The sequence below is a fragment of the Ictalurus furcatus genome, chromosome 29, assembly GCF_023375685.1.
Source record: "Ictalurus furcatus strain D&B chromosome 29, Billie_1.0, whole genome shotgun sequence".
Classification (NCBI taxonomy): Eukaryota; Metazoa; Chordata; class Actinopteri; order Siluriformes; family Ictaluridae; genus Ictalurus; species Ictalurus furcatus.
The window spans coordinates 9,538,946-9,565,009 of NC_071283.1; the positions used below are offsets into that span (position 1 = coordinate 9,538,946).

The 26,064-nt window shown below is 38.1% G+C and overlaps 1 protein-coding gene across 4 annotated transcripts; it reads right to left on the bottom strand.

Moving 5' to 3' along the window:
• On the bottom strand, nt 1–26,064 carry LOC128604191 (adenylate cyclase type 4). 4 transcript variants are annotated; one of them, XM_053619094.1, is made up of 26 exons: nt 25,980–26,064; nt 20,924–21,731; nt 18,847–19,044; nt 17,897–18,058; nt 17,346–17,495; nt 16,947–17,092; nt 16,720–16,831; nt 16,456–16,583; nt 14,991–15,149; nt 14,371–14,527; nt 14,096–14,269; nt 12,451–12,494; nt 12,282–12,341; nt 12,123–12,186; nt 11,928–12,025; nt 11,690–11,774; nt 10,821–10,958; nt 10,613–10,693; nt 10,205–10,380; nt 9,153–9,237; nt 8,892–9,050; nt 5,896–6,042; nt 5,134–5,271; nt 3,948–4,062; nt 1,871–1,995; nt 1–478 (listed from the first exon to the last, which is right to left on the bottom strand). In XM_053619094.1, exons 2-26 carry the CDS (start codon nt 21,542–21,544, stop codon nt 344–346), a joined length of 3,657 nt encoding a protein of 1,218 aa, XP_053475069.1. In that variant the 5' UTR covers nt 21,545–21,731; nt 25,980–26,064; the 3' UTR covers nt 1–343. The 4 variants fall into 4 exon arrangements, with proteins under 4 accessions (XP_053475069.1, XP_053475071.1, XP_053475072.1 ...); XM_053619096.1 differs by having other exon boundaries at nt 26,009–26,054; XM_053619097.1 differs by lacking the exon at nt 25,980–26,064 and adding an exon at nt 24,478–25,636 and having other exon boundaries at nt 5,164–5,271.

The window sequence follows — 26,064 nt, forward strand, 5'->3', positions numbered from 1 at the left end:
TGTTTGAAAGTACATACAACAGTCTTAATAAATAATTATGTTAAACAAAGGCATTAATGAAAACATCCAACAAAATGACATTCTAATATCAGAGAAGTGCATCTGGCAAACGTGCAAAGCCACAGAACTTGTAAACATTTAAGTGCAGCATTAACTGTACCTTAACTGTTGTAATGAAACTTTTAAGATTTAAGACAGAATGAAGTACTGTTACAAAATCTTGCCCATTTCTGTCTGAAATTCATGTCTCAGTTATTGCTCATTTCCTACAGTAAAAAATGACAAAGACTGGTGACAGACATATCCATACAGTACAGTGTATGTACTGTATTTTTGCTATCAGTTATGAGTGCTGTGATGAGGGCTCAGTGTTGATGAAGTAAGTGGTAAGCTGTCCTTTGCCTTTCACGTGAACTACACCTCTCTTAGTTACTACGAAGCCAATGCTTTGAGCCACCTGCGCAGTTTCTTCAGTCACCTAAAGGAAGCAACAAACAACATTTTCAGAGTCACTCCCAGAGTACCAAACTACCTACATAATGCACTATGCCTTTTTTCCCCCTCTAACTAATTCTAGTCCATGTCTGAATCCAAACTGCCGTTGTACTCAAAATTTCATGCATTAAACGCATATAAAGTTCATGCCCTGAACAGTGTGCCCTTTTTGTGTCAGTCAGCACAAATGCAAAATTGCATCTCTCTCTCTCTCTCTCTCTCTCTCTCTCTCTCTCTCTCTCTCTCTCTCTATATATATATATATATATGTATACCGAGAGGAGCCAAGGGTAAAAAAAATCTAAACAAAAAAAAAAAACACAAAACCCCAGCATTGTAATATGAGCTGGTAAGTTTTTATAAGATCACACTGGTATCTTTATTTGAAACTAGATCAACTAAGAAAACTTAAAGGGATAGTTCTCCCACAAGTGAAGATTCTCTCATCAATTATTCATCGTCATGTCGTTCAAAACCCATATGACTTTCGTTCATCTTCGGAACACAGATGAAGACATTTTAATGAAACCTGGGAGATTTCTGTCCCTCCATTTATAGTCCAAGTAATAGCTGAAACACTTAGGCATGTGTTTTAACTGTAATTATGACTGAGTAGCCAAGAGATACTAAAGGCTTTTTAAATCGATTATCCTTCGGAGTGCCTTATAGTTCTTCAACAATACTCATCTAGAAGGATCCCCAAACCGTAGAGCACAAGAGGGATATAGTTTTCTACACCTGGGTTTAATCCCAATTCTATGAAGCAATACGAATGCTTTGTGGGTGCAAAAAAGCTTAAATTAAGTCTTAATTAAAAAATATCCTAATTTCCGCATAGATCTCCAATGTGCATTCAGGAGAGAACCACCATGTATGCGCGATGCATTTCTATGTCGAAATCTGCACAAAGATTGTTCTTTGTGACTCAGTTTGTGTACAGTGTTCCTATTCCTTTGCTGTAAACAGTACAGCGCTTCTGGATCCCGTTGTATATTTTTTCGTCCGCTCTCAACAAAAAAACATCCGTTCTCTCATCAATACAACACACATGTGTTTTGATTCTCTTGAGAGTTGAGGTTGAGCTATTGATGACAGAATTTTCATTTTTGGGTGAACTATCCCTTTAAGCATTACTGGTGTAATATACAACTATCATTAAGATCAAACCATAAAATCATTGTCAGCTAATCTGTATCTACCAGATACAGTCAGCTAAATGATAATGTTAACTCAATGCTGTGAAATAATTACTGATTTAACAATTCAAAATGGTTACTTTTTTTTCCACCAAAGTGTAAGGTAGTTACAAAATACATGCTACCTGTTACAACAGTTTTTAATCATTTGACGTTTGACATTCGCATCTCTTTCCCACCTGTATTTTATTCAGTACGCCAGTGCTGTCCATTCTGCTGGCTACATTCACAGCATTACCCCAGATATCATATTGAGGTTTATGGGCTCCAATTACCCCAGCAATGACAGGGCCGTGGTTTATTCCTGAATTGAAGAATAAAGATGAAAAGATTAGCTAAACTTTATTATAATGTATTAGAATGTGATTATAATGGTGGTGTGATTATTCATCTTTTAACAATATTTAAAGGAATGTGTTATGAACTGTCATGTAAACCTCCACACATACAGTGTACCATGCACCAGGTTAACAAATTCTTAAATACACTTTTGTATATACAGTGCGATCCACTAAGATTGGCACCCTTGGTAAATATGAGCAAAGAAGGCTGTGAAAAACTGTCTTTATTTTTTAACCTTTTGATCTTTTGTTAAAAAAATTCACAAAAATATTCATGGATATCAAACAATTGCGAACACAACACTGTTTTATCAAAAAATATCTTTGTTAAATATAGATGTGCAACATTTATTGGCACCCCTATTAATTCATATGACAAAATATATTTGAAGTATATTCCCATTGATATTTTACATAGATTTTTAGTACACCTAGGTGACTAGGAACAGCAAACTGTTCAACCATGATTTTCTGTTTCACAGGGGTATAAATATGAGGTAACACAGCCTTCATTGCTCATATTTAACAAGGGTGTCATATTAGTGGAGGGCACCATATGATATATCAGGATAAAGTGGTTACTGAAGCAGAATAAATGATATACAGAATATTTAACTTCTGTATATACTGTACATTCATTCATCTTCAGCACCCACTATATTCTATTCCGGCTTGTAGTGGATCTAGAGCCTATATTCTGCAATTTCACACACTACAGTCTCTAGAGATCACACATAATGGTGTAAAAAAAAAAAGCATCTAGTGAGCGAGAGTTCGGCAGGTGGAAATGCCTTGTTGATGAGAGATGTCAGATGTCAGAGGTGAATGGCCAGACTGGTTTTAACTGGCAGAAAGGCTATGGTAACTCAAATAACCACTCATTACAATTGTGCTGAGCATAAAACCATCTCAGAACACACCAAAGCATTAGATGAATGGGCTACAACAGCAAAATACCACATTAGGTTCAACTCCTGTCAGCCAAGAACAGGAATCTGAGGCTATAGTGGGCACAGACTCACCAAACTGGACAGGTGACGATTGGAAAAACATTGCTTTCCAATCTTTAACTGAGTTACCATTGCCAAATACCACAGCAAAATACCACATCAGGTTCAACTCCTGTCAGCCAAGAACAGGAATCTCAGGCTATAGTGGGCACAGACTCACCAAACTGGACAGGTGACGATTGGAAAAACATTGCTTTCCAATCTTTAACTGAGTCACCATAGCCTTTATATATATATATATATATATATATATATATATATATATATATATATATATATATATATATATATATATATATATATAAATGTAATTATGAATTTGTTAAGTAAATGTAATGTAAATATATATGTGTGGTAGTTTGCAGAAACCAGAAGAGGATGTCACTGTGGTTGAAATATGAAAAACAGCGAAAAAACCAAGTTTGGGCCAAAATTGGATTTTTCTGCGACACATTTTGACACCTCACCTTTAAGAAACCATAAATATATTTCACACACACAAAAAAACTTTCTTAGAGGTCCTGCAGAGATTATATTGGGTAAAGCTCCCATTTAACAAATGTGGTGGTAAAAACAATCAGTCTGTCTACAGATGTCTAAAACCTTGCTAGTTAAGTGTGCTGTCTTCACTCAGTGAATTTCGTGAAAAACAGACATAAACCTAATCGGTTGAGTTTGTAATCATATGATGAAATGGAATTCACTTTTGGGAGTAATCAAAATTTAAAATGCTAGACCTTTACTTGTGATTAAGATATAATATGTTATAAGATAATATGTGTAAAAGAGAAACAGTTCAGGAACACCTGTAGTTTTCAGAACTCTATATAGTAGAAAATATAACATTTTCACACTGTGAACAGTTCTCCCAGGCCATTATAGATTTTTGTACTATTTGACAGTACCTATCCTGAGTTTGAAGTCGTTGAAAGAGTGTCTGTTGATGTATTCCAACCTTCCCATCAAAGCCATGGCAAAGTCCACCATACTTCGCACATTATTTTTGCATGCGTCACTGTCCTGCAGAAAGTGACAGAGCCAAACATAAATACTTTCACTCTCCAGTCTCAGCTTTAGTGTTTTTTAAATTTATTTTCTTAAAGTCTTTTTTAAAATTAGTTTTATATATATACATTAAAAAAAAATAAAAAATGCTTCACTGCTCTCAATCTGTCACTAGAACTAACATTAGCAAAAAAAACCTTGAACTATATGAACGATATATATATATATATATATATATATATAAAATAGTTCAAGTTTTATTTTGTTAATGTTAGTGACAGATTGAAAGCAGCGAAGCAGTTTTTGTGTGTGCTCTTTATAAAAAGGAATGCATAAATACATAATGAACAGTATCTAACATCACTGGAGGGTGGAGTCGTAACGCCAGAGGCCTTTTTCCACACTAAACATGAACTTAGTTTATCACTGTTGTATGGAAAAACACGACTGAAAATGTATTCACATATACCTTTTATATCAGTTAGCATCGCAGTCTGTGTTTTTAGTTTTCATTAATTTGTAGATTTCTTTATTCAATTCACTATATTACTCTATTTTAGTTTGCAATATAATTCCCCCATAAGACATACTGGTTAATATTAAACCCCATCTTTATTCCAATACTGCGCAAATACACCGAAGTTTGAAAACGACATGTTCATTACAAGCTGCTTGCTATAGCAATATCATGTTTCATTTTTGCTCAAAAAGTAGGAATTGTGTTGTGATTGCTTCAGGCAACATTTCACAACATAGGAGAACCTAATTTTAGTTTAAGTAAACACGTAAACAACCAGTAAATGAATATTCATAACCCAGAATACTTATAACCAAGGTTCTTGTATAGAAATGAGCATGAAAAAACTTCTTTCTATTTATAGCCTCACTATAATAAGTTACATACAGTAAGTCCTTTTGAATCTGCCAGCTAAATATATACTTGATACACCCACTTTAACACCACACCTATGCTAGACATAAAAATAGCTTGTCTGTGTACCACATTCCAACCATCAAAAGCAAACAACAAATTAGAGTGATGTGACATTTCATTCAAATCGAGGTTCTAGTCATAAGAGGACACACCTTTCCATTAATTGACTTTTGCAGTCTTACTTTTCGCTCCTCTCCTGTGGTGGGATTGGTCAGCCCAGCAGCAGCCATGTATGTGGTGCCAATAGTCTTAATTTTCTCAACGACATTGAATTTGGGCTTGATGAGGAGCTGGAGAGAAGAAGAAAATTAGGTTAGATCCTCTTAAATGACAGCAAGGCAAAATGAAGAATAATAATTCCTTAGATTCATATAGCGCTTTTCTATGCAGTCAAAGCGCTTTACATTGTATGGGAGGGAAATCTCCTCACCCACCACCAGTGTGTAGCATCCACCTGGATGATGCGACAGCAACCACACACCAGCTATTGGTGTAGAGGAGAGTGATGTAGCCAATTCACGGATGGAGATTATTAGAGGGCCATGATAGTTAAGGGCCAATGGGTGAATATCGCCAAGTGTCCTGACGAAATTCCCCCACTGGCCCTTATCTATCATGGCCCCTTAATATTACTCACTACATAATAGTGAGTTAAATGTTGTTTTTTGATCATCGGAGTTTACTTCAATTCAGTTTCATTAGCAGTAGTACTTATTAACAATAAAGATTGTCACAAGGCAGCTTTACAGAAATCCCGATATAGATTTAGATACATAATGAGCAAGCCAGAGATCACACTGTCAAGCAAAAACTCTCTCAGATGACATACTGAATAAACTTTGAGAGGAACCAGACTCAAAGGGGGACCCATTCTCATCTGTGTGACACCAGATAGTGGGATTATAAAATTTTACCTCGTCAAAGTCTGTGATGATTTCATTGAGGAATCTCAGACACTCCAGGCCATCTCCATTTTCATTGCTCTCTGTGTAGAAATTCTTAAACTCAGGCACCGAGGCAAACATCACGCACACAGCTTCACAAGACTGACTGTACAAGTCCTGGAAAACACACACACACACACACACACACACACACAGGTGGCAATTTAAAGTTACAACTACTTCCTGTATTATGCTGAGGGAGGAATTTTGCTGCCACAAACAGTATTTGCTTTGCAACGATGGCTGCTGATCTTTATGATGTGTTTTTCTCCCTCTAGAACACTAAGGAACCTGCAAACAAACCCATTATCTATTCATTTCTCTATAATTTTATAATGATCTTTATGCCTGTATCCATTTAAGTTTTAAATATTTGGACAATCAATATACAAGTATGTATTTTTAAATTATCAAATGTGGTCTAATGATCAAATCTGATCGGTCAGAAGGGGTTGCTTAAGGTGTTTAATTTTCTAAAATAGCAGCTCTGACAGTGCCAGCTGGAAGGCAAATCACAGGTTTATATTAATGCACTGTGAGTAGATGTTTATTTTGGAAGGAGTTTCTATTGTCAGAACTTGGTAAGGCCATTCCTTTAATTTTTCTGACTGAGGAACGTCTTAGCTTAAGTGATATCAGGAATAAACTTGTTCCAAGGGTGTTTGAAAACATTAAACTGTAATGATAAATGGATAAAAAGTACAGCATGCCATTCTTTAATTAAATAAATTATTACGGTTGGCAATTTGCTGTGGTATAAGAAGAATAAGGCACTTCAGGGCCTTATTGCTTTTAATAAATAGGACCAACTAAAATGACATCCATCCATCCTTTGTACCGCTTATCCTACACAGGGTCATGGAGAACCTGGAACCTAACCCAGGGAACTTGGGGCACAAGGCGGGGGACACCCTGGATGGGGTGCCAACCCATTGCAAGGCACAATCACACACATACAGACAATTTGGAAATGCCAATCAGCCTACAGTGCATGTCTTTGGACTGGCAGGAATCGAACCCCTAAACCTGGAGGTGCGAGGGAAACGTGCTAACCACTAGGTCCCCACTAAAATGACATTCATGAACAAAAGATGTTTAATAAGTGTTGTTAGAATTATTATTAAAATTAGTTTCTGATTACTGGTGAAAAATAGTCTTGTAGACCCTACTTAGTACTGAACAAATTACACTATTATTGTCCTATAAGATTAGGTTATGCACTGTTACACATTGTTTACCGTTAGTGTATATTCCTCTGTAAGTGTCTAGCTTGCATCAGCAATGCAATTATTTAGCAGATATTATATACAGTATCTCAAAAAAGTGAGTACACCCCTCACATTTTTGTAAATATTTGATTATATCTTTTCATGTGACAACACTGAAGAAATGACACTTTGCTACAATGTAAAGTAGTGAGTGTACAGCTTGTGTAACAGTGTAAATTTGCTGTCCCCTCAAAACAACTCAACACACAGCCATTAATGTCTAAACCGCTGGCAACAAAAGTGAGTACACCCCTAAGTGAAAATGTCCAAATTGGGCCCAAATTGTCAATATTTTGTGTGGCCACCATTATTTTCCAGCACTGCCTTAACCCTCTTGGGCATGGAGTTCACCAGAGCTTCACAGGTTGCCACTGGAGTCCTCTTCCACTCCTCCATAACGACATCACGGAGCTGGTGGATGTTAGAGACCTTTTGCTCCTCCACCTTCCGTTTGAGGATGCCCCACAGATGCTCAATAGGGTTTAGTCCATCACCTTCACCCTCAGCTTCTTTAGCAAGGCAGTGGTCATCTTGGAGGTGTGTTTGGGGTCATTATCATACTGGAATACTGCCCTGTGGCCCAGTCTCCGAGGGGAGGGGATCATGCTCTACTTCAGTATGTCACAGTACATGTTGGCATTCATGGTTCCCTCAATGAACTGTAGCTCCCCAGTGCCGGCAGCACTCATGCAGCCCCAGACCATGACACTCCCACCACCATGCTTGACTGTAGGCAAGACACACTTGTCTTTGTACTCCTCACCTGGTTGCCGCCACACACGCTTGACACCATCTGAACCAAATAAGTTTATCTTGGTCTCATCAAACCACAGGACATGGTTCCAGTAATCCATGTCCTTTCTTGTGCATCTTCTTTAGAAGAGGCTTCCTCCTGGGACTAGGATTAGGACTAGGACAGCCATGCAGACTAATTTGATGCAGTGTGCGGCGTATGGTCTGAGCACTGACAGGCTGACCCCCCACCCCTTCAACCTCTGCAGCAATGCTGGCAGCACTCATACGTCTATTTCCCAAAGATTACCTCTGGATATGACGCTGAGCACGTGCACTCAACTTCTTTGGTTGACCATGGCGAGGCCTGTTCTGAGTGGAACCTGTCCTGTTAAACTGCTGTATGGTCTTGGCCACCGTGCTGCAGCTCAGTGTCAGGGTCTTGGCAAGCTTCTTATAGCCTAAGCCATCTTTATGTAGAGCAACAATTATTTTTTTCAGATCCTCCGAGAGTTCTTTGCCATGAGGTGCCATGTTGAACTTCCAATGTCCAGTATGAGGAAGTGTGAGAGCGATGACACCAAATTGAACACACCTGCTCCCCATTCACACCTGAGACCTTGTAACACTAACAAGTCACATGACACCAGGGAGTGAAAATGACTAATTGGGCCCAATTTGGACGTTTTCATTTAGGGGTGTACTCACTTTTGTTGCCAGCGGTTTAGACATTAATGGCTGTGTATTGAGTTATTTTGAGGGGACAGCAAATTTACACTGTTATACAAGCTGTACACTCACCACTTTACATTATAGCAAAGTGTCATTTCTTCAGTGTTGTCACGTGAAAAGATATAATCAAATATTTACAAAAATGTGAGGGGTGTACTCACTTTTGTGAGATATTATATATATCAGATATTTTTTTATCTGTGTGTGTTTAATCAACTGTTATAATTGTATTACCTGGTTGGGTACAGTTTTGCCAATAAAGAAATTGGTAACATGAGAAGGCAGCAGATTTTCGAGGAGGAGCTTGTTGACATTTTCTGTTGTCTCCATCTCCTCACGCTCTTTCTCAAAACATTTCCGTAGAAGGAACTCGACTCGACAGGCCAGCTCGTCCTAACGCACATACACAGACAGCTTATATTGTACAGTACTGAAATACTTACATAATTACGCCATATAAAAGGAGAGTCACGCTTGCTGGTACACAAACCCTACCTGTCGGGCAAGAATTAGAGAGGCGAAGTAGAAAATGCAGAGCCAAATGCCTGACATGATCTTGGGCTCCTTTAGAACTCCCGGACTAACACAAGGAAATAAAAACAGGCTAAGAATATCACATTATTGCATGATTATTTCTACTTTGTTACTCAACTGGAAAAGCTTTTTTGCTTCTTCCGTGTTTAGGGGGTGTGTAGGTGGTTTCAGGACATCTTTCAGGATACTCTTTCATGCATCAGTGCATGCTCTTTCAAACCCACTATTATACGCTCTTAAACACTATCTTTCTCTGTCACAGACTCATACTATTTCACAGACACTGTAATACTCTTGTACACAGTTATACCCTCTCACACTGTTTTACTCTTGCCCACACTTTCCATTATACTCACATATATGCTATCATAATGTTTTACACTCGGTATTACACACACACACACACAAAATATACTTTCTCATACAAACATACTCTTTCCCTGTCCACTGTTCCTATACTTTTGCTCGGCTACAAATTGGGTGGTCTGATAGAAAAAGACTCTATGTTTTATGTTGTTTAACAAATCTAGATGTAAATACCGGGTCTCATATCCGTCTTTTGATTTCAACCCCAAATGTCTTTGGTGTATAGCACAAACAAATGAAATGGCCTTGCTGTTCCAATAGTTTTGGACGGGACTGTCCCATCATATTCTTTTATATTCAGTAAGTATCACTTGAATACAGAAAATTATACATCTTCCATACAGACGATCATACGCTGTCATAATTATTCTCACATCCAATATTATACTCTCACACACTAATAAGCTATTTAACACACATGGTCTTACTCTCACAAATACGGTCAAATTTTCAGACATACTACCAAACTCTCACTCAAACTCTTCTCTTTTTTTTTTGTAGATTTTACTTATATTTTGGATTGTTTTATTGCAGCACACACCCACATTGCACGTAACTTTTGGATTTTAAAAAAATGTAGATAGAAACCATGAAGGATGCAACATTTTGCACTTGACTGTACTATATTAATTAATGCTTGTTCTTACTTGGAATTGTTGTAGAGTTGCAGCATGTAGCAATCAGAACGTGGTGCATACACATACAGGAAGAGAGCGAGGTAGACAACTAGTGCAAGTGTGAGGAGAAAGAATTTAACGGAAAAAGACAGGCGTACGAACACCACCACTGCCAGCATCGCCAGTAAACAGCAATACAGATAATACTGCAGAAATACACACAAGAGACAGACAGGAAAGGTCAATCAGTGGCAACTTAATTTACATGTAGTTAGAATGTGTAGATAATCTTATAATGTAATATAGGATGGTATTTGATGAGTGTATAGTGTGAAATTGGTAAGATAGTTTATGTTTGTGTAGTATTATTAATATATTTCTCAAAAGGAACAAGGAAATCAGGATAAACATCTCACAACATAATCTTAGTATTCTTACCGGTACAGAATAGAGATTTAAATTATCCAGAGTGGTGGCATTGTTGGGGGAGTCTAGGCATTTATCACCTGGAATAAACACCTGAAACAGGGAAAAATGTACTTATAGGTGGAAGCCCAGAACAGATAGAGTAAACATTTGTGTATATGGGAATATGTTTGTGTGTGTGTGTGTGTGTGTGTGTGTGTGTACATTGTATGAACCTTACTATGTTCAGAATGGCCATAAGTAGTGTGATAAGGAGACAGGTGAAGACCAGGAGTAGTCTCAGCACCGCCTTGGTGACCACTCCACATGGTAGTAATGACATCCATTTAATGCTGGGAGGGATCTTAGAGTTCCATTGCTAAAACACACATGCATACAGGGATGGTATGTACTTAAATGTTTTAAAATAAGCTACAAAATACCATGAGCAAAAATGTATGAAAATAAAATACAGTATTATGGTAAGGGGTCTGCATTTATATAGTGCTTTTTTTAACCTTAGTGGTTCTACAAAGCATTTTACACTGCATCTCATTCACACACACCCCAATGGTAGCAGAGCTGCCATGCAAGGCACATTATATTGCCTCAAGATTTTTGATCTTGCCATCGCAACTTGGGGTTCAGTGTCTTGCCCAAAGACACTTCGGCACGTGGAGTCATGTGGGCCAGGAATCAAATGGCAACCCTATGATTAGTGGATAACCTGCTCTACCACCTGAGCCATAGCCGCCCATATTATGCATCCTAAGGTCTGGCTATTTTCCTCTGATCTCTATACAAGGCATTTCTGCTCACAGAACAGCCGCTCACTGGATGTTTTTTGTTTTTACCACCATACTGTGTAAAGTCTAGAGACTGCACGAGAATCCAAAGAGGTCAGCTGTTTCTGAAATACCCAGACCAGCCTGTTTGGCACCAACAAGCCTGCCAAAGTCAAAGTCGCTGAGAATACATTTTCCCCCCTCTATTCTGATGTTTGCTGCAAGCATTAACTGAAGTTCTTGACTTGTATATGCTTTGTGCTGCTGCCATATGATTGGCAGATTGGATAATTGCATGAATGAGCATGTGTACAAGTGTTTGTACCTTTAAAAATCCCACGCTGATCACCACCAGTAACAGCAACTGGACAGGCAAGGTAACTCCATATGATATCGCCAGAGGTGTATTTCTTTAATTAAACAGATAGATAGATAGATAGATAGATAGATAGATAGATAGATTATTTGATTGATTGATGTTAAAGTCTCTGAAAAATCTCTGGTGCTTGTTTATCATTTCAGTATGTCCACTACTTGTTTCATTAATTCAAATTCTTTCTCACTTTTGCGAGGTAAGCATCTGTACAATGAATATGGCAGTGAAGACAAGAGCGAGACAGGCCGCAGACTGATGGACATCCTTTACCTCACTCAGCCGATACTGCAAAATAAACTCAAGATTATTAACAATTTATTATCAATTTATCAATCAGTTTTTTTTTGTTAATACACATACACAGCAGAAATCTGGATCCCACCTGCTTCTCCATGTTTATATCACAGAAAAACAGTGTCATCCAGTTGAGTTTCTTCATTTTTGATCTAATAGAATAATAGAGATAAAGAAATCATAACCAAGATTGATTATAAAAGAGATTGTAAAAGGCATATTTGATTTCTCATCTTCTTTCTCTCACCCTGAAACATCTAGTGGGTCCAGTGACGCCATTGATCCGTTTTCCGACACAAATGAATGCCTGAAGGGAGAAAGAGAAACAAAGACAAAAAATTAGACAGATAATCAACATCCACAATTAAAAAACATCACCATTTACTATAAAAACAGAGCAAATCTGTACTTCATACCTGCTTTCTTGGTTGGAAGTATATGGCGGATGTCTTACTGATTCCTGTACATTATAAATGTGCCATAAAAAGTCAGTTTGAACTTTGAACACACAGCGTATTTTCATATTAACACCATCCAAAACTAGTAAGTAAAAGAACATGATTTGCCTCACAGTATCTGCTGTGCCAACATACATATGCTGCATTTAAATGGGTTATCACAATATTGCGTCTGAATTGGTTTCCTTTTCACCATATAGTATAGTATATCCACAATTTAGAGTGGAGCCATTTTGTATTTTTGTCCAAATTCTCATTGGACACATTATATTGCCTGGATAGTTCACTATATTATTGCTCATAGTGCATATAAAAGAGCCAAGGCCTTGCTGGCTTTTTTGGGACTGCAAGCAGGACTCTGTTGCCTAATTGCTGAATTCTGTGCAATGGGATCAGAATCAGCAGTAGAAGCCTTTCTAAACCTGTGCAAGATCTGGGACACCACGTCTCCTGGGCTGCCTCGACAACACATTCACCCTTACCTACTTTGCTTATCAGATGTCCAACTAGCAGGCAGTTTTGGTGGCACATGGGTTAAATTAGACTCTGAATAAGGGTCTAAATCTCGCTGGGAAGTCCAAAGCCCAGACAGTGCAGGGGATGTCCAAACTGGAGACTGCTTCCTTAAGATGGTCAGTGGTGAGGCAGTGGGCACAAAGTTGGTGCTTATCCTTGCCCACCAAGGATTCAGACACCGACTGCACAAACAGTATGGCTTGTTAGTAACTCAGAGTTGAGATGTATAGTGGAAACCAGCAAATGTGGTAGCTGATCAAGAGAAGCTTGAATGCAGGTCTGCTATTTTTGAATTGGTGGGGGATGTGGAAACTGGGGAAAAAACTGCCATGAAGGGGAAAAAGATTAGACTAACTCTGAGCAGTGTCTCATCACTCTAATGGTGCTTAGCCACAGAGGGGTCACCCTTAGCCATAGGCCTGCTATTCATGGAAACTTTTGAAACACTGAGGAAGACTACGCTTCGGGGAGTTTGCAAGCTCAGTAGTGAAGGGAGGATCACTCAACCATGCTAGCGGCACATATTCATAGGCCTTCAGTTTGTATCAAGGGGCTGAGAGGAGAGTGCAATACTGAGTAACCAGAGGAAGTGGTGGCTCAGTAGTTAAGGCATTGGACTACTGATTGATTGGCACCACTCATGTGCAATTGTTGGGTTCTTGAGCAAGACCCTTGTATCTTGTCTCAATTCTACTCTGCTTTGGATAAAAGTTTCAGCCAAATGAGCAAATGCAGAACACCACTGATCCTTCAAGTAACACTATGCAATACAGTACAAACATAGGGTAATACTATAATACTATTGACTATAATCAAGTCTTTTACATTGGGCTAAATTTTGTATATTTGAACACAGCACACATTTGTTTTATTGACATTTTGCAGCCATTTCATTTGTACACAGCCACTGATATTGTAGCAGAAATGGCAAAATCAGCCAGGTGTCTTTACAGTTCTTTCCATAGAATGACACCACAGGCTATTTAAGTTTCTAATATAAATCTATAGGACCCCAGAGATATTTGGGTCTAGAATGAACAGCAGCACATTCCCGATTAAATTTCATAAGAATAATATTGGCACTCACCGTGTCCCCCAGTGACTGACTGAAGTCATTCGATGGGCTGAGTGGGACAGTGATCGTGTCTTCTGATCGATTGAGCTCTGAAAATGGGTTGATGCTCTTCCAGGACTGTAGATACTGAGACATTCTCACTGAAGCCCGCTGCTTTGGTCTACCATTCATCGCCAGGAAGTTGGTCTACACACATACAGGAATACAAGAAGAAGCCAACTGTAATTTCTCACATCACATTCAGTTTTTGATCACCTTCCAAATAATCATTGAAAATTCACAGCCACCTTTGGTTTTGTATCAGTCCTGTTCTGTGTGTTGGGGTCAATCACTAAATACGTCTTCCTGCCCTCCAAAGCAGAATCCCGACTGGCTCCGTTCCCCTCCTCAACTTGGTATGCCCCACCTAAGTTTCCAAGGGTCTCTTCTGTAATGTGAACCCTTCTATAGTGGCAAAAAAAGTAAAAGTAAAATTCTTTTTAAGAACATATAATAACATACCAAATGGCAATATTAGTATAAATCATTGTATCAGATTCCAAAAATGCTGGTCTGCTGATATAAGTGTGGAGGATATCACAGCACAGGTATTTTAATCACAAGTATTTAATCACAAGAGATTGTGTGGTGATACAGTCTTAGGTTTTTCTCTACACCACTAAGCGTGGAATGCATGAAACAACTCAAATTCCTCCTGGCTATGGAATTATATTTTTCAAAAACAGATCATATCTCTGTAGGTTGAGTGAATTACTGATAATGTCTTTAAAAGATAAACTTTCATGATCTTGTTAATCTAAAGTCTAAATGGATCGTCTGAGATACATGATAATTTTCATTCTTATCTTATGATAAATTTCAGTCATATCTGTCCAGATTCCATCTAGTCAGTCCTCAGCTGACTCACCCCGGAACACCTCCAGACTCCATGCGATTGGCTAGAGTTACGTCATTTGACCAGACGTCATACTGCCACTTGAGCAAGCCAATTACCCCGCAAAGCACGTTTCCTGAGTGCACACCAACCCTCATGCTGATGTCCACACCTGTTGCCTCCCTCAGCTTGCTGTGAAAAACATGATCAAAGGTTATTTCTAGGACAATGTATGGACAATGGATAGGCACATCATCAGGGTGAAAATAATAGAAGGGCTTAATTATGAGATGTGGATAGATTTGATTGTCATCTGCCTTTCAAATGTTAATACCATAACATTTATTTTAAGCGATGGTTACAATATCTTTCAATGTGTGTATTTTGATGATCTATGTGTTTTGTGCATTTTAATTTTGTTCTGTCGGGCCTCTCTCAGGAAGGAAGTGGAATGCACAAATCAAGATTAAAAATGTGGTAGTAAAAAAAAAGAAAAATAATTTTCTTAGCGCGACACTGTTATTCAGGGATGGATTACTGACCAGGCCTACTGGGCACATACTCAGGGGCCCTGGCTATTAGGGGACCCTTGACTAGCATAGATTTTACGTGAATGCTTAGACTGATTGAGCATTTGCTAAGTCACAACCAACACAATACATAGAACACAAACAAATGAATATAAAGTCACAGAATCTGAAATAAATCCAGATATGTTACTGGTGGGTCTGAATTAGTAACCAATGAGCAGTAACTTTGGTTCTAACGAGCCTTGCTCAAGGGCCCAACAGTGGCAGCTTGGCAGTGCTGGGGCCTGAACCCCTGACCTTCTGATAAAGTAACCCAGAGCCTTAATCGCCAAGCCACCACTGCTCCAGATATAATAATGTATGTGTTTTTTTTTTTTGCATGTGTTGGTTTGCATGGTGGGTTCATACATAGTGGGGTGGGGAGGGAGGAGTATAGGTTCCAGCCCAGGGACCCAGGGTTTACTAATTCATCCCTGATGGTACAGTATGTACAGTGACAGACAATTATTTATATGCATTCTCACAGCAATATTCAGAGCCAAATCCCCACACATTTTAACTTTGCTTCCTTCATGCCATTTCCACACCTACTGTCCCTTTTTGTTCACCGCATTATTTTAACACTATCTTTCACACAATGCAGGAAACCAATTCCTCACAGCATCACACCTTCAAAAGTTATTAAAAAGTTTGATTTGAGATATTGTTTGCAATATCAGTCAAATGGTTTATTCCTGTGAAAGTAGGCAGGTCTCGGTCTGATGACTCTCGGTCTGATAACTGATGAGCTACAATGACACATTTGGCTCACAAGACTATATGTAACCTAACAAAAACCCTTGATTGAATATAATTGGACTTGATTGACATGAAAAACTAAGACATAAGAATGCACACACTGTGTGTCACTTGATTTTGTTTCAGCTATGAATGGCTTTGTTTCTGTAACTGAGAGCATACTGACTCACTTTATGGAAGTGCACATATTCAGACCCATCTGTACACAGTTTCGTGCGTGGTGAGGGATCGGATCTGGAAGGCCTGAAACGCAGTAGTAGCAGTCACCCAGAATCTTGATACGTAGACATTCATTTTTCTGCAAAGTGAGCAAGTGAGTGAACAGAAACACTATAAACAATTCCTGAACCTAATTCTTTGAAATGTATTATTCTGTGCCATACAATAGCCAGAATCTGAGCAGAATATATGAACAGTGCGAGAGAAGTCTTCACCTTGGCAAGGTCATCAAACTTGCCGAAGAGTTTGTTAAGGACAATGACAAGTTCCTCAGGAGTGCATGTGCTAGCGAGGCTGGTGAAACCTACAATGTCTGCATACAGAATGCTGCAGAAAAGAACGAGATATTCATTTCAGCTATTTTAATGTGTTTAGGTTATTCCTAGGCGTATGCTGGACATTCACAGTGTGTGTAATTTCATGTGACTGTTTGAGCTGTCACCTGACGTCTTTGTGTTGCTTGACATACAAGTTATGGAAGTTCGGTTTATTGTCGGGTCCTGTGAATGTTCTCGACAGACCTTTGACAACCTCCCCTTTGAGCTCCATGGCAATGTACCGTGGCAGCACAGACAGGAGAAGGTGTTCCTGTGGGAAGAGGTGAGGCAGTGGAAAAAATGACAACTTATGAATAATCGGTCAAGGATTTATCAACAGCATGTATTGGTATAATTTTGCATTTAATCAGTTACTGCATGCCTAAGTGTATGGCTTACAGTTAACAATGATCACTGACCCGATCTCAAATAGATTTTGAACTTTGCACAACACTATTATATTTGCAAATGTGTCGGGGTGTGTGTGTGTGTGTGTGTGTGTGTGTGTGTGTGTGTGTGTGTACCTGATCACGTTTCTGTGTGGCTCGTTTGGAACGGTTGTAGCTAAAGGTTTCTCGGCTCATGGTGGACTTTCTGCGTGCATTCTCAGTAAGCCAGAGGTGAAAAAGACCCACGCAATTGATACACACAAACAGCACTACATTTGCTGCCACCTAAGAGAGAGACATTGAGAACGGTTATGTAATTGCTAATACATTTCACGTTAATATCATATTTATAGAGCACAAGCACAGTCAATAGATTAATAAAACCAAATGAACAGCCTAGATCCTAACAGTAACATTAACACAGGACAAAGATAAAATTAATACATTTTTGAATATGCTTTTGTGAGAATTTTGAATATGTCAGATAAGACAGGATGTAGATGCAAATAATGATATAACAGAACTAACTATGGCTGCTAGCATTTTGTTAGGTGTGTCAGTATCTGTTTTCAGTTTTGTGGTTAGCTGGTGAAATATCTAGCTGTTGCTCATTTGAATAATTTTGCATTTGACTTTTCCATTCTGGTTTACACTTTCCTGTATATGTCTGTGTGTGTTTGTCTTACCTGCACTTCCACGTCTCTTGGCCTAGGGCGGCTAACAGACACGATGACGCTGATGATGATGATGTGACACATAGTGGCTCCGATACCAAAGATCATAGCCCACCAGAAACTAAGAGGAAAGATTGTGTATACTGATAGAGAGAGAAAGAGAAAAAATGCCACCTAAGAGCGACAAAAGAAAGTGAGACACAGATATAGACACAGGTTACATAGTGTTTCATAAGAACATTGAATGTTATATAGCTTTGCATGTTCTTCCTGGATTAAATAACAGCAGTCAAATCAGAATAAAGGAACTCAGAAGACATTAATACTGTTTTTTATTAGCAATAAGTTCAAAATAATATCCAACGTCTGTAAATGGAGGATGCTGTTGCACACAAATAGATGTTTACAGTTTGTCAGAATACCCTGAGGCTGTATAGTTTTAAATTTCCTAGTTCCCTATTTTCCCTGATGACCAAAACTAACAATTTTAGCTTAGTAGATAGTTTTAGTTAAGTTTCTGAATGTCATGGCTCTGTGAACTATTTGTTTTCTCTTCTATTATATTCTGAAAACATTTTTAACCAAATGCTCTTACAATTTTTAAGACAAATGTTCAAACGATATTAGTTCTCATCTAACTGGGCAACATGATCTGTTGAGATATTTTATACAATTCAAATATACAAATGAATGAGGGCAGATGGATTTTGTTAATTTCACACAAATTAAATCGTAAAATGTATGACAAAACTAACTACGCCCCTATCCATAACCATAAACTTTGTAACCTTAATACAACTTAAGCTGTGGCTAAACCAGGTTTTTAGGATGCTGCAAAATTATTTTCATAACATGGCAGCCTAACATTTTACTACCTTTTTAATATATTACTACACCTGTAGATAATGCTTTCTATTAGCTGGCTAGTGGATGAGATATTTAAAGACTGAAGTGAGACTGACTTGTTCCCATGCTGTGACGACTTTGTCGGTGAAGATGAAGACAATGGCAGTGATGAATAGCATGAACCAGATGGAGAGCGCAAGCATCTGTTCACACCTGCGCAAGGTGGGCAGGCACGGCAAACACACCAACAGTGGGACACAAAGACAGAGCACCACACACACCACTGATAATGCTCCGACATAACCAGTGATATGCTATATAAGGATGATGGTTCAAGAAAAAGGAAACAAAAAGAACAAAAATTGTAAGCTCGGTAACACTTTACTTAAGGATAGTGTTCATGGGGTTACATGACATTTACCCTTCATGACAAGTGACACGAATCAGTCTTGATCATATGAGCGGGTATGAGTGGGTAATGTGTGAGTGGTCACACCTGTGGGTGGTTAAGAATGAAGTGTATTTACGGTCTGTTTGTGTATCAGTGAGTGTCCTTTGAGCTGTGTGTGTGTGTGTGAGAGAGAGAGAGAGAGAGAGAGAGAGAGAGAGAGAGAGAGAGAGTCGATCCATACAGTGCTCACTATGACCTCGACAATGAACAGACCGATGACAACGGAATTGTTGTGTGCCTTTTCTTTATTTTTATAAAGAAGTAATTAAGTAGACGAAAAATAAATAAGAATTTAGCACCAATTTCTTCACAGCCTGCTTCCTGTGTCCTTTTTCCCTGTCACTGACTACCAGGGTTTTACAAACATTTATAAAGGCTTACTCCAATAAACATCAGTTCAATTTTGATTTCAAGTTGAAATAACTCCCAAGTCATAAATATACCAAGAGATGTAAATATTTGGTGATATTTACTGTGTAAGGTTATTGTTGTTGGATTAGATTAGGACGTGATAAGAATCGACTTTGTAGCTCAGTTTGGAATATCTGGAATATAATTGTGAAATAGCTTAAAGTAGAAAAATTAAAAAGGCGAGCTTTTCTAGAACATGCTCCAGATAATGAAAGTTTTTGTTTAGTTTAGTTTCACCTCATTTTCTTCCAAACTTCCAATTCCCACCAACAAGCCAGCTCTGCCCTATCACATGACAGCTACAAACCTCTTCAACATGAGATGCCAGCCAATAAACAATAACCAGCTAATAAACACATTCAGAGGAATACACATTCTGTCTTCTTCCACATACATGAGCTCACAGTCACCTACGAGTTGTCCTCTGATTGACAGGGGACAGAGCAATGCCATCCCTCCAGAGCATGGCCAATTTTGCTCCCTCAATTGTGCTGTGGCATCATTGGCATCAAACTCATGATATGATATATAAATGGTAAATTGTCTGCACTTATTTAGTGCCTTTAAACCTTAGTGGTTCAACAAAGCGCTTTACTCTGTTTATCATTCTCCGATTCACACACACACACTCACCAATGGCAGCAGAGCTGCCATGCAAGGTGCTAGCCTGCCATCAAGGGCAATTTGGGGTTCAGTGTCTCGCCCAATGATACTTCAGCATGTGGAGTAATCGAACCGCCAACCCTGCGATTAGGGAACAACCTGCTCTACCACCTGAGCCACAGCCGTCCCATGATCGTGTGATCATGTGATGGATATCTTCTATATTTTGTATATAAAGTGCCTTTAATATAGCTAGTTTAAAGATTACGAATACTGTAATGGCAGCGTATATTTTCTGATTGTAAATTGAATGAATTTGGTCACATAGTCACAATCATATAACATGCCAGAAGTTACACTGACCTACAAAGTAAAATGTAAAGTAACACAGTCTTATGTTAATAAAACTCTATGTCACCTGACTTGTGAGTGTTATGTGGAGTTGTGTTATGAAATTAGAATTGACAATGACAGCTGATGCTTATTGGAATAAGCCTTTAAATGTTTATGTAGGCTTATGTCAGTTGTCAGTAAAGGCTTATGTATATGTCATGTGGCCCTGTGAACACTACCCTCAAGTAAAGGGTTCCTGCGAAACATTTGCAGAAAATGGATGGCTAGATCAATAGTTTGGTAAGCAAACAAATAAATATTATGAATAAACAAATGGCTTAGATATTAAGTGAATGACTGAATCAATTAATTAATTCTTTCACTCATTGGCTTACTCTGCCAGTAGCAGCGATGATGACGATGATGGTCACACAAAACAAGATGGTCAATACCAGGCCTGGTACCACAAACGGGGTGTCCTCCAGGCACTGCAGAAATCCTAGCCGCACTGCTTGGTAACAACGGCATGCACCTGTGGCAGTAGTGCGCCGAATTCTCACACTTTGACGCTCAGGGACTCCCATGACATCTGGCTCTGCTTCTGTACAATCATGATCAGTTCTACAGGATTGTAAGCAGTTCCCTAGACTACTGTTAGTGTTGTCTTCCATAATGGCTTCAGGAAGTGATGGGTATGCAGGGCCATTTGTGGTTGTATTGGATGTCCTAAAAGATGTGCATGCTTGAAGAGGTTCTGGGGTGTTCTCCTTCTTAGCAATTCCTAGCTCAATGTTGTGCTGCCTGATTCCACTACCACTGGGTTGTTTATCCCCATCCTGGGCAGAATTATTGGCTTTCTGTATTCCTTCATGCTTACTCTGTTTTCCGATTTGGTTTATATCCCCTTTTTGTTGTGACAAGTCCTCAGGATATTTGGTGATCATTTCAAGGCAATCATGTGAGTCATCCTGCATAGTGACCCAGTGTTCTTTCTGTTTTCTTATACTAGTTTTCATAAGATGCAAATACAAAAAAATAAAAAATGTCTACATATGCCAGGATGGTTAATTCATCCATTTGCTTTGGGCCATGATCAAGATGCAACAGGTTGCTCCATCAATTTCCAAATGAAATGAAAAACTGTCCACATGTTGGTCTTTTATGGTAAATCCAGTCTTGGACTTGGACACTTCAGGCCTTTTTCTAGAGTTAAAAAAAAGAACAATAGTTATTTTAAATCTTAGAGCCAGTTATACAATCTAAGACAGTCAAATGAACTTTTTGTGCAGTGTTTAGTATAGCACAGTGGGTAGTGTTGCAGCTTCACAGCTCCTGGATCTCTGATTCAATCCTGAGTTAGAGTTACAGTATGTGTGGAGTTTCTGGGCAAGCTTTCCCTGTTTCCATGTGGGTTTCCTCTGGGTTTCCTCCCACCTCCTTATGTGTTATAGAGTGTGTGATTGTGTGTGCATGGTACCCTGCAATGGATTGTCAACCCATCAAGGGCACTTTCCTGCCTCATTCCTACTGTTTCTAGGATAGACTCCAGATCCACTGTGACTCTGACCAGGATAAAGCTGTTACTGAAAATGAGTGAGTGAGAAGTCCTTAAAAAATGACTGCTCTGTGACTGGATTTCACAAACTCATTAACCAGGGATAACTGTACTGTTTCAACTATAAGCCTTTACCTGTAATTGATACCAAAGTTGGGGAAAACACCTTATTCTCCTGGATTCCAGATCTCCAGGACTGGAGTTGAGAACGACTGACCTACAAAGTTTGTCTGTGTTTCTGCTGTAAAGTACTGTAGTGATAACAATTTGACAACAAACCAGCAAATGTGTTCATGAAATCTATAGGTAAACAGAGTGGTATGAAGGAAGTAGCAAAGAAAACCAAATAAAGAAGAATTGGCAGAGGTGCTAATGTTGCTTCATACACAACCATATGTACACGTGTGCTTGGTTACTTAGCAATAACAGTAAAACGACTTTGCGTGTATTTTGGTACTAATTTGTACACATATGCAAAAACACACACACTTTCCGTTATGCATTGAAAAGATGCAAACAAGGTAATTTTCCTGTGGGAAGATTAGCAACATTAAATTTAGGCCAGACAGTAATGCCTAGAAGAACATGAGATTATTTATTTCCTGTGTGCTTTGCGCTCTCTCATTTGCCCCATAGATTTGCTCCCCATTTTGGCTGCAAAATGCCTTTTGTTGCCCCCGTCCCAACTTTTTTGAGACGTGTTGCGGCCATCAAATTCTAAATTTCCTTATTTTTTTTCCCTTAAAATGGTACATTTACTCAGTTTAAACATTTGGTATGTTTTCTATGTTCGATTGTGATTAACATATGGGTTTATGATATTTGCAAATCATTGCATTCTGTTTTTATTTACATTTTACACAGCGAACCAACTTTTTTGGAGTTGGGTATGTAAAAACACCTCTTCATGCTGTGCTTATAATTTTTTTACCTTAATATAACTCAGGTGTATTATTTACATAACATTCTGTAAAAGTCCCTTCAGCAATTTGTCCTCTTAGGATGATTCATGTCATATTATGTTGCCATATTCTATTGTTACAGTAAATATTTAATCATTCTTTTGAATATGGTTAAGAGTTAGAACAAAGCGGTTGGGCTTTTGCTCTTAGGTCATGCTGATCTCAATAGACCTTTTTTTTTTTTTAAAAAAAAAAAAAAAATACAACACCCTACACCTTTGATGTGCCATCAAAGTGACTTTAACAATGTCATCAGTACTTCATCAGTACAAGTACTCTTGGACATATGATACCAAACATTTCTTGAGCTGTTCAGCAAAAAAGTGGTTATGATGATCTAGAAACATTCAGCATAATAGAGTGCAACACACGAAATGATCTCTTGCTGGGCCCTGTGCTACTTACAGGACATAGAAATAGAGCTTGATAATGTTTTTGTTCAATATATTTCTCCAAAAAAATGGAAATGTCCAAAAGGTCAAAATGTCTCAGTAGGGTCATTCCATCTCAAATGGTCCAATACATGTTGCTTGACCATTTTAAATACCAATACATTAATTTTCCAGTATTTCCAATACTGGAAATCGAAGAGACATTTAACCACACAGCCTTCAAGCATACATGTTACGATTTAAATTAAATTTAAATGCAATTTTAAAAATGACATTGTGTGAAATAGATATTCAGCTATAATACTGCTTCACACTCAAATTAAGCCATTTTACACATTGTATTGTTAAATAATGATCAAGTGATTTTCATTGTTTTTTAGAATTGATAGCATAAAGTTGGATGACGGGTCAAATTGGCCAAAATTCCCAATGATGTGGCGTCAAGCTTCCTCTCTTTTATCTTTTCCAAGAACAGACACAGTTATGTGACCAATGGTAGCTACTAGTCACTGCTTCAAAGTTGTAATGGGTATTTCCTGTATTTCAAATGTACCAGTGATAACAATGATTCTAATAGTGAACCTTTGTTTCCCCTTTAAATAACAATAAAATGGCCCAGATGTAACAAGAACCCAGACACACAATATGACTGAAAACATGGACATAAAGGATTAAACTCACTGCATGATCGCTGGCAAAGAAGAAAGTTGCCACTAAACCAGTGGCAGCATTTCACACATAGACATTGAATATAAAACGTAAGTCTTAAGTCAATTCTTAAGAACTGTTTGTATGTTAATGATTCAAAAAGAAATGAAGAATACAAAATTAGATGAAGAAGATAAAAGCAAACATGTCCAATCTTTAAAAATGTGACAAGAGGTCTAGAAGCCTTATTTAAGAGAAGATTGATAAAAATAGTTTCTGCTCTTGTGAATATTTTAGACATAGATATAGAATATATTTTAGACAGACATAGTCAATGGCTGAATATGATGAAAATTAGTTGAATCAAGAGGTGACGAACTGCAAGATATTACCTTTGACTTTCCTTTCCTGATGTACCTTTATTTTTCTCTATTGATCTCACATGTCCCTCTGTCAAGCTCTTCTCATTACCCTATCTCTGTGTTCTCTACCACACATGCATCTCTGTTTTTCTTCCTCCCACTCTCTATTCTGTTCCCTCTTTTTCTCAGTTCATCATATCCCTCCTTTCTCAAGCTCCTCCTATATTCCTTTGTGCTTCCTCTTTTAGATTTTGCATCAGGCTCGTCAATGGCACACACATACACACAAACCATTACTACCATTATGATATATAACCATAAACATCTTGAACAAGGAGTCCAGCTACCCAAAAACAGCATGAAAAAATTTAATTGAGGAAGTATTGGCACCCCTTATGAAAATGTGCAAAATATAAACTGTGAAGTACAGGACATATGTGATATTTAGAACTTAAACAGATGAGGGCTCTGTATAGTTCTATTTGAACATACAATTATTTCAAATATATAAAGTTTCTTCTGCAAAATACTGGTTTCAAAATTATTGGCATCCCACGGTTAAAATGGTAATTCCAGAAGCACAGAGTTTTTAACCGAGTTCAAATTTGGAAACTCATTGTCTTCACAGAGCATTAAGATATTGTGCTCCCACAACAATTCCTTCACTGACTGTATATAGCTACACTACCGGTCAAAAGTTTAGACACACTCATTCTTTATTTATTTATTCCCCCCAACACACATTTTATAATAATAATAAAGTCATCAAAACTCTGGAATAACACAAATGGAACAATGGGAATTATGCTGTGATAAAAAATCCAAAATAAATCAAAATAATTTAGTACTTTAGCATCTTCAAAGTAGACTCGCTTTTTACCAAGAATTACCAGAAATGTATTCTTGCCATTTTCTCAACCGGTTTCTTGAGGATTCCCCCTGAGATGCTTTTTAAACAGGATTAAAGGAGTTCCCACCTACGCTGGACACTTATTGGCTGCTTTTCGGAATATTTCGCTCCAAGACATCTGTTTAAAAACATTTTTTCTTGCAAATAAAATGTTAGTTTTCTAATATGAATATTATATTTTTGTCTACAATACCCATTTCAAACATTTAATCTTATACCTTCAGATCAAAAGGTTTTTAAGCTCATGAGAACCATTTCAGTCAAGTGTCTCCAAACTTTTGACCAGTAGTGATTATTATATGTATAATGGACATATGTTGTGTCAGAAATGAGAGTAAAACAGAGTAAATCCAAGACAGACATAGACGCAAAAGAGAATACATTGTTGTAATGTGTTGAATGTTTTTATGATTTTAATGCCACTGACTTTTGAATAAAGTCTGTTTGTAGATAATCCCGCAGTTATATCTTATCTCATTAAAAACAACCTGACAGCTTTGTCCCTCTTTGAAGAAATTTGCCCCCCAGCTCCAAGAATGTGGCAATTCAGCAGTTCTACTGAAATCTATGACAGATCTCATCAAAGACTAACCCCCCCCCCTCCTCCCCCCGGCACACTTACCTGTTAAAAAATGGTACTTGTAAACATACCCAAGTGTCGACTTTGCTCCAGATTCTCTGACTTTCTCATTTACGGTAGTTTCTTT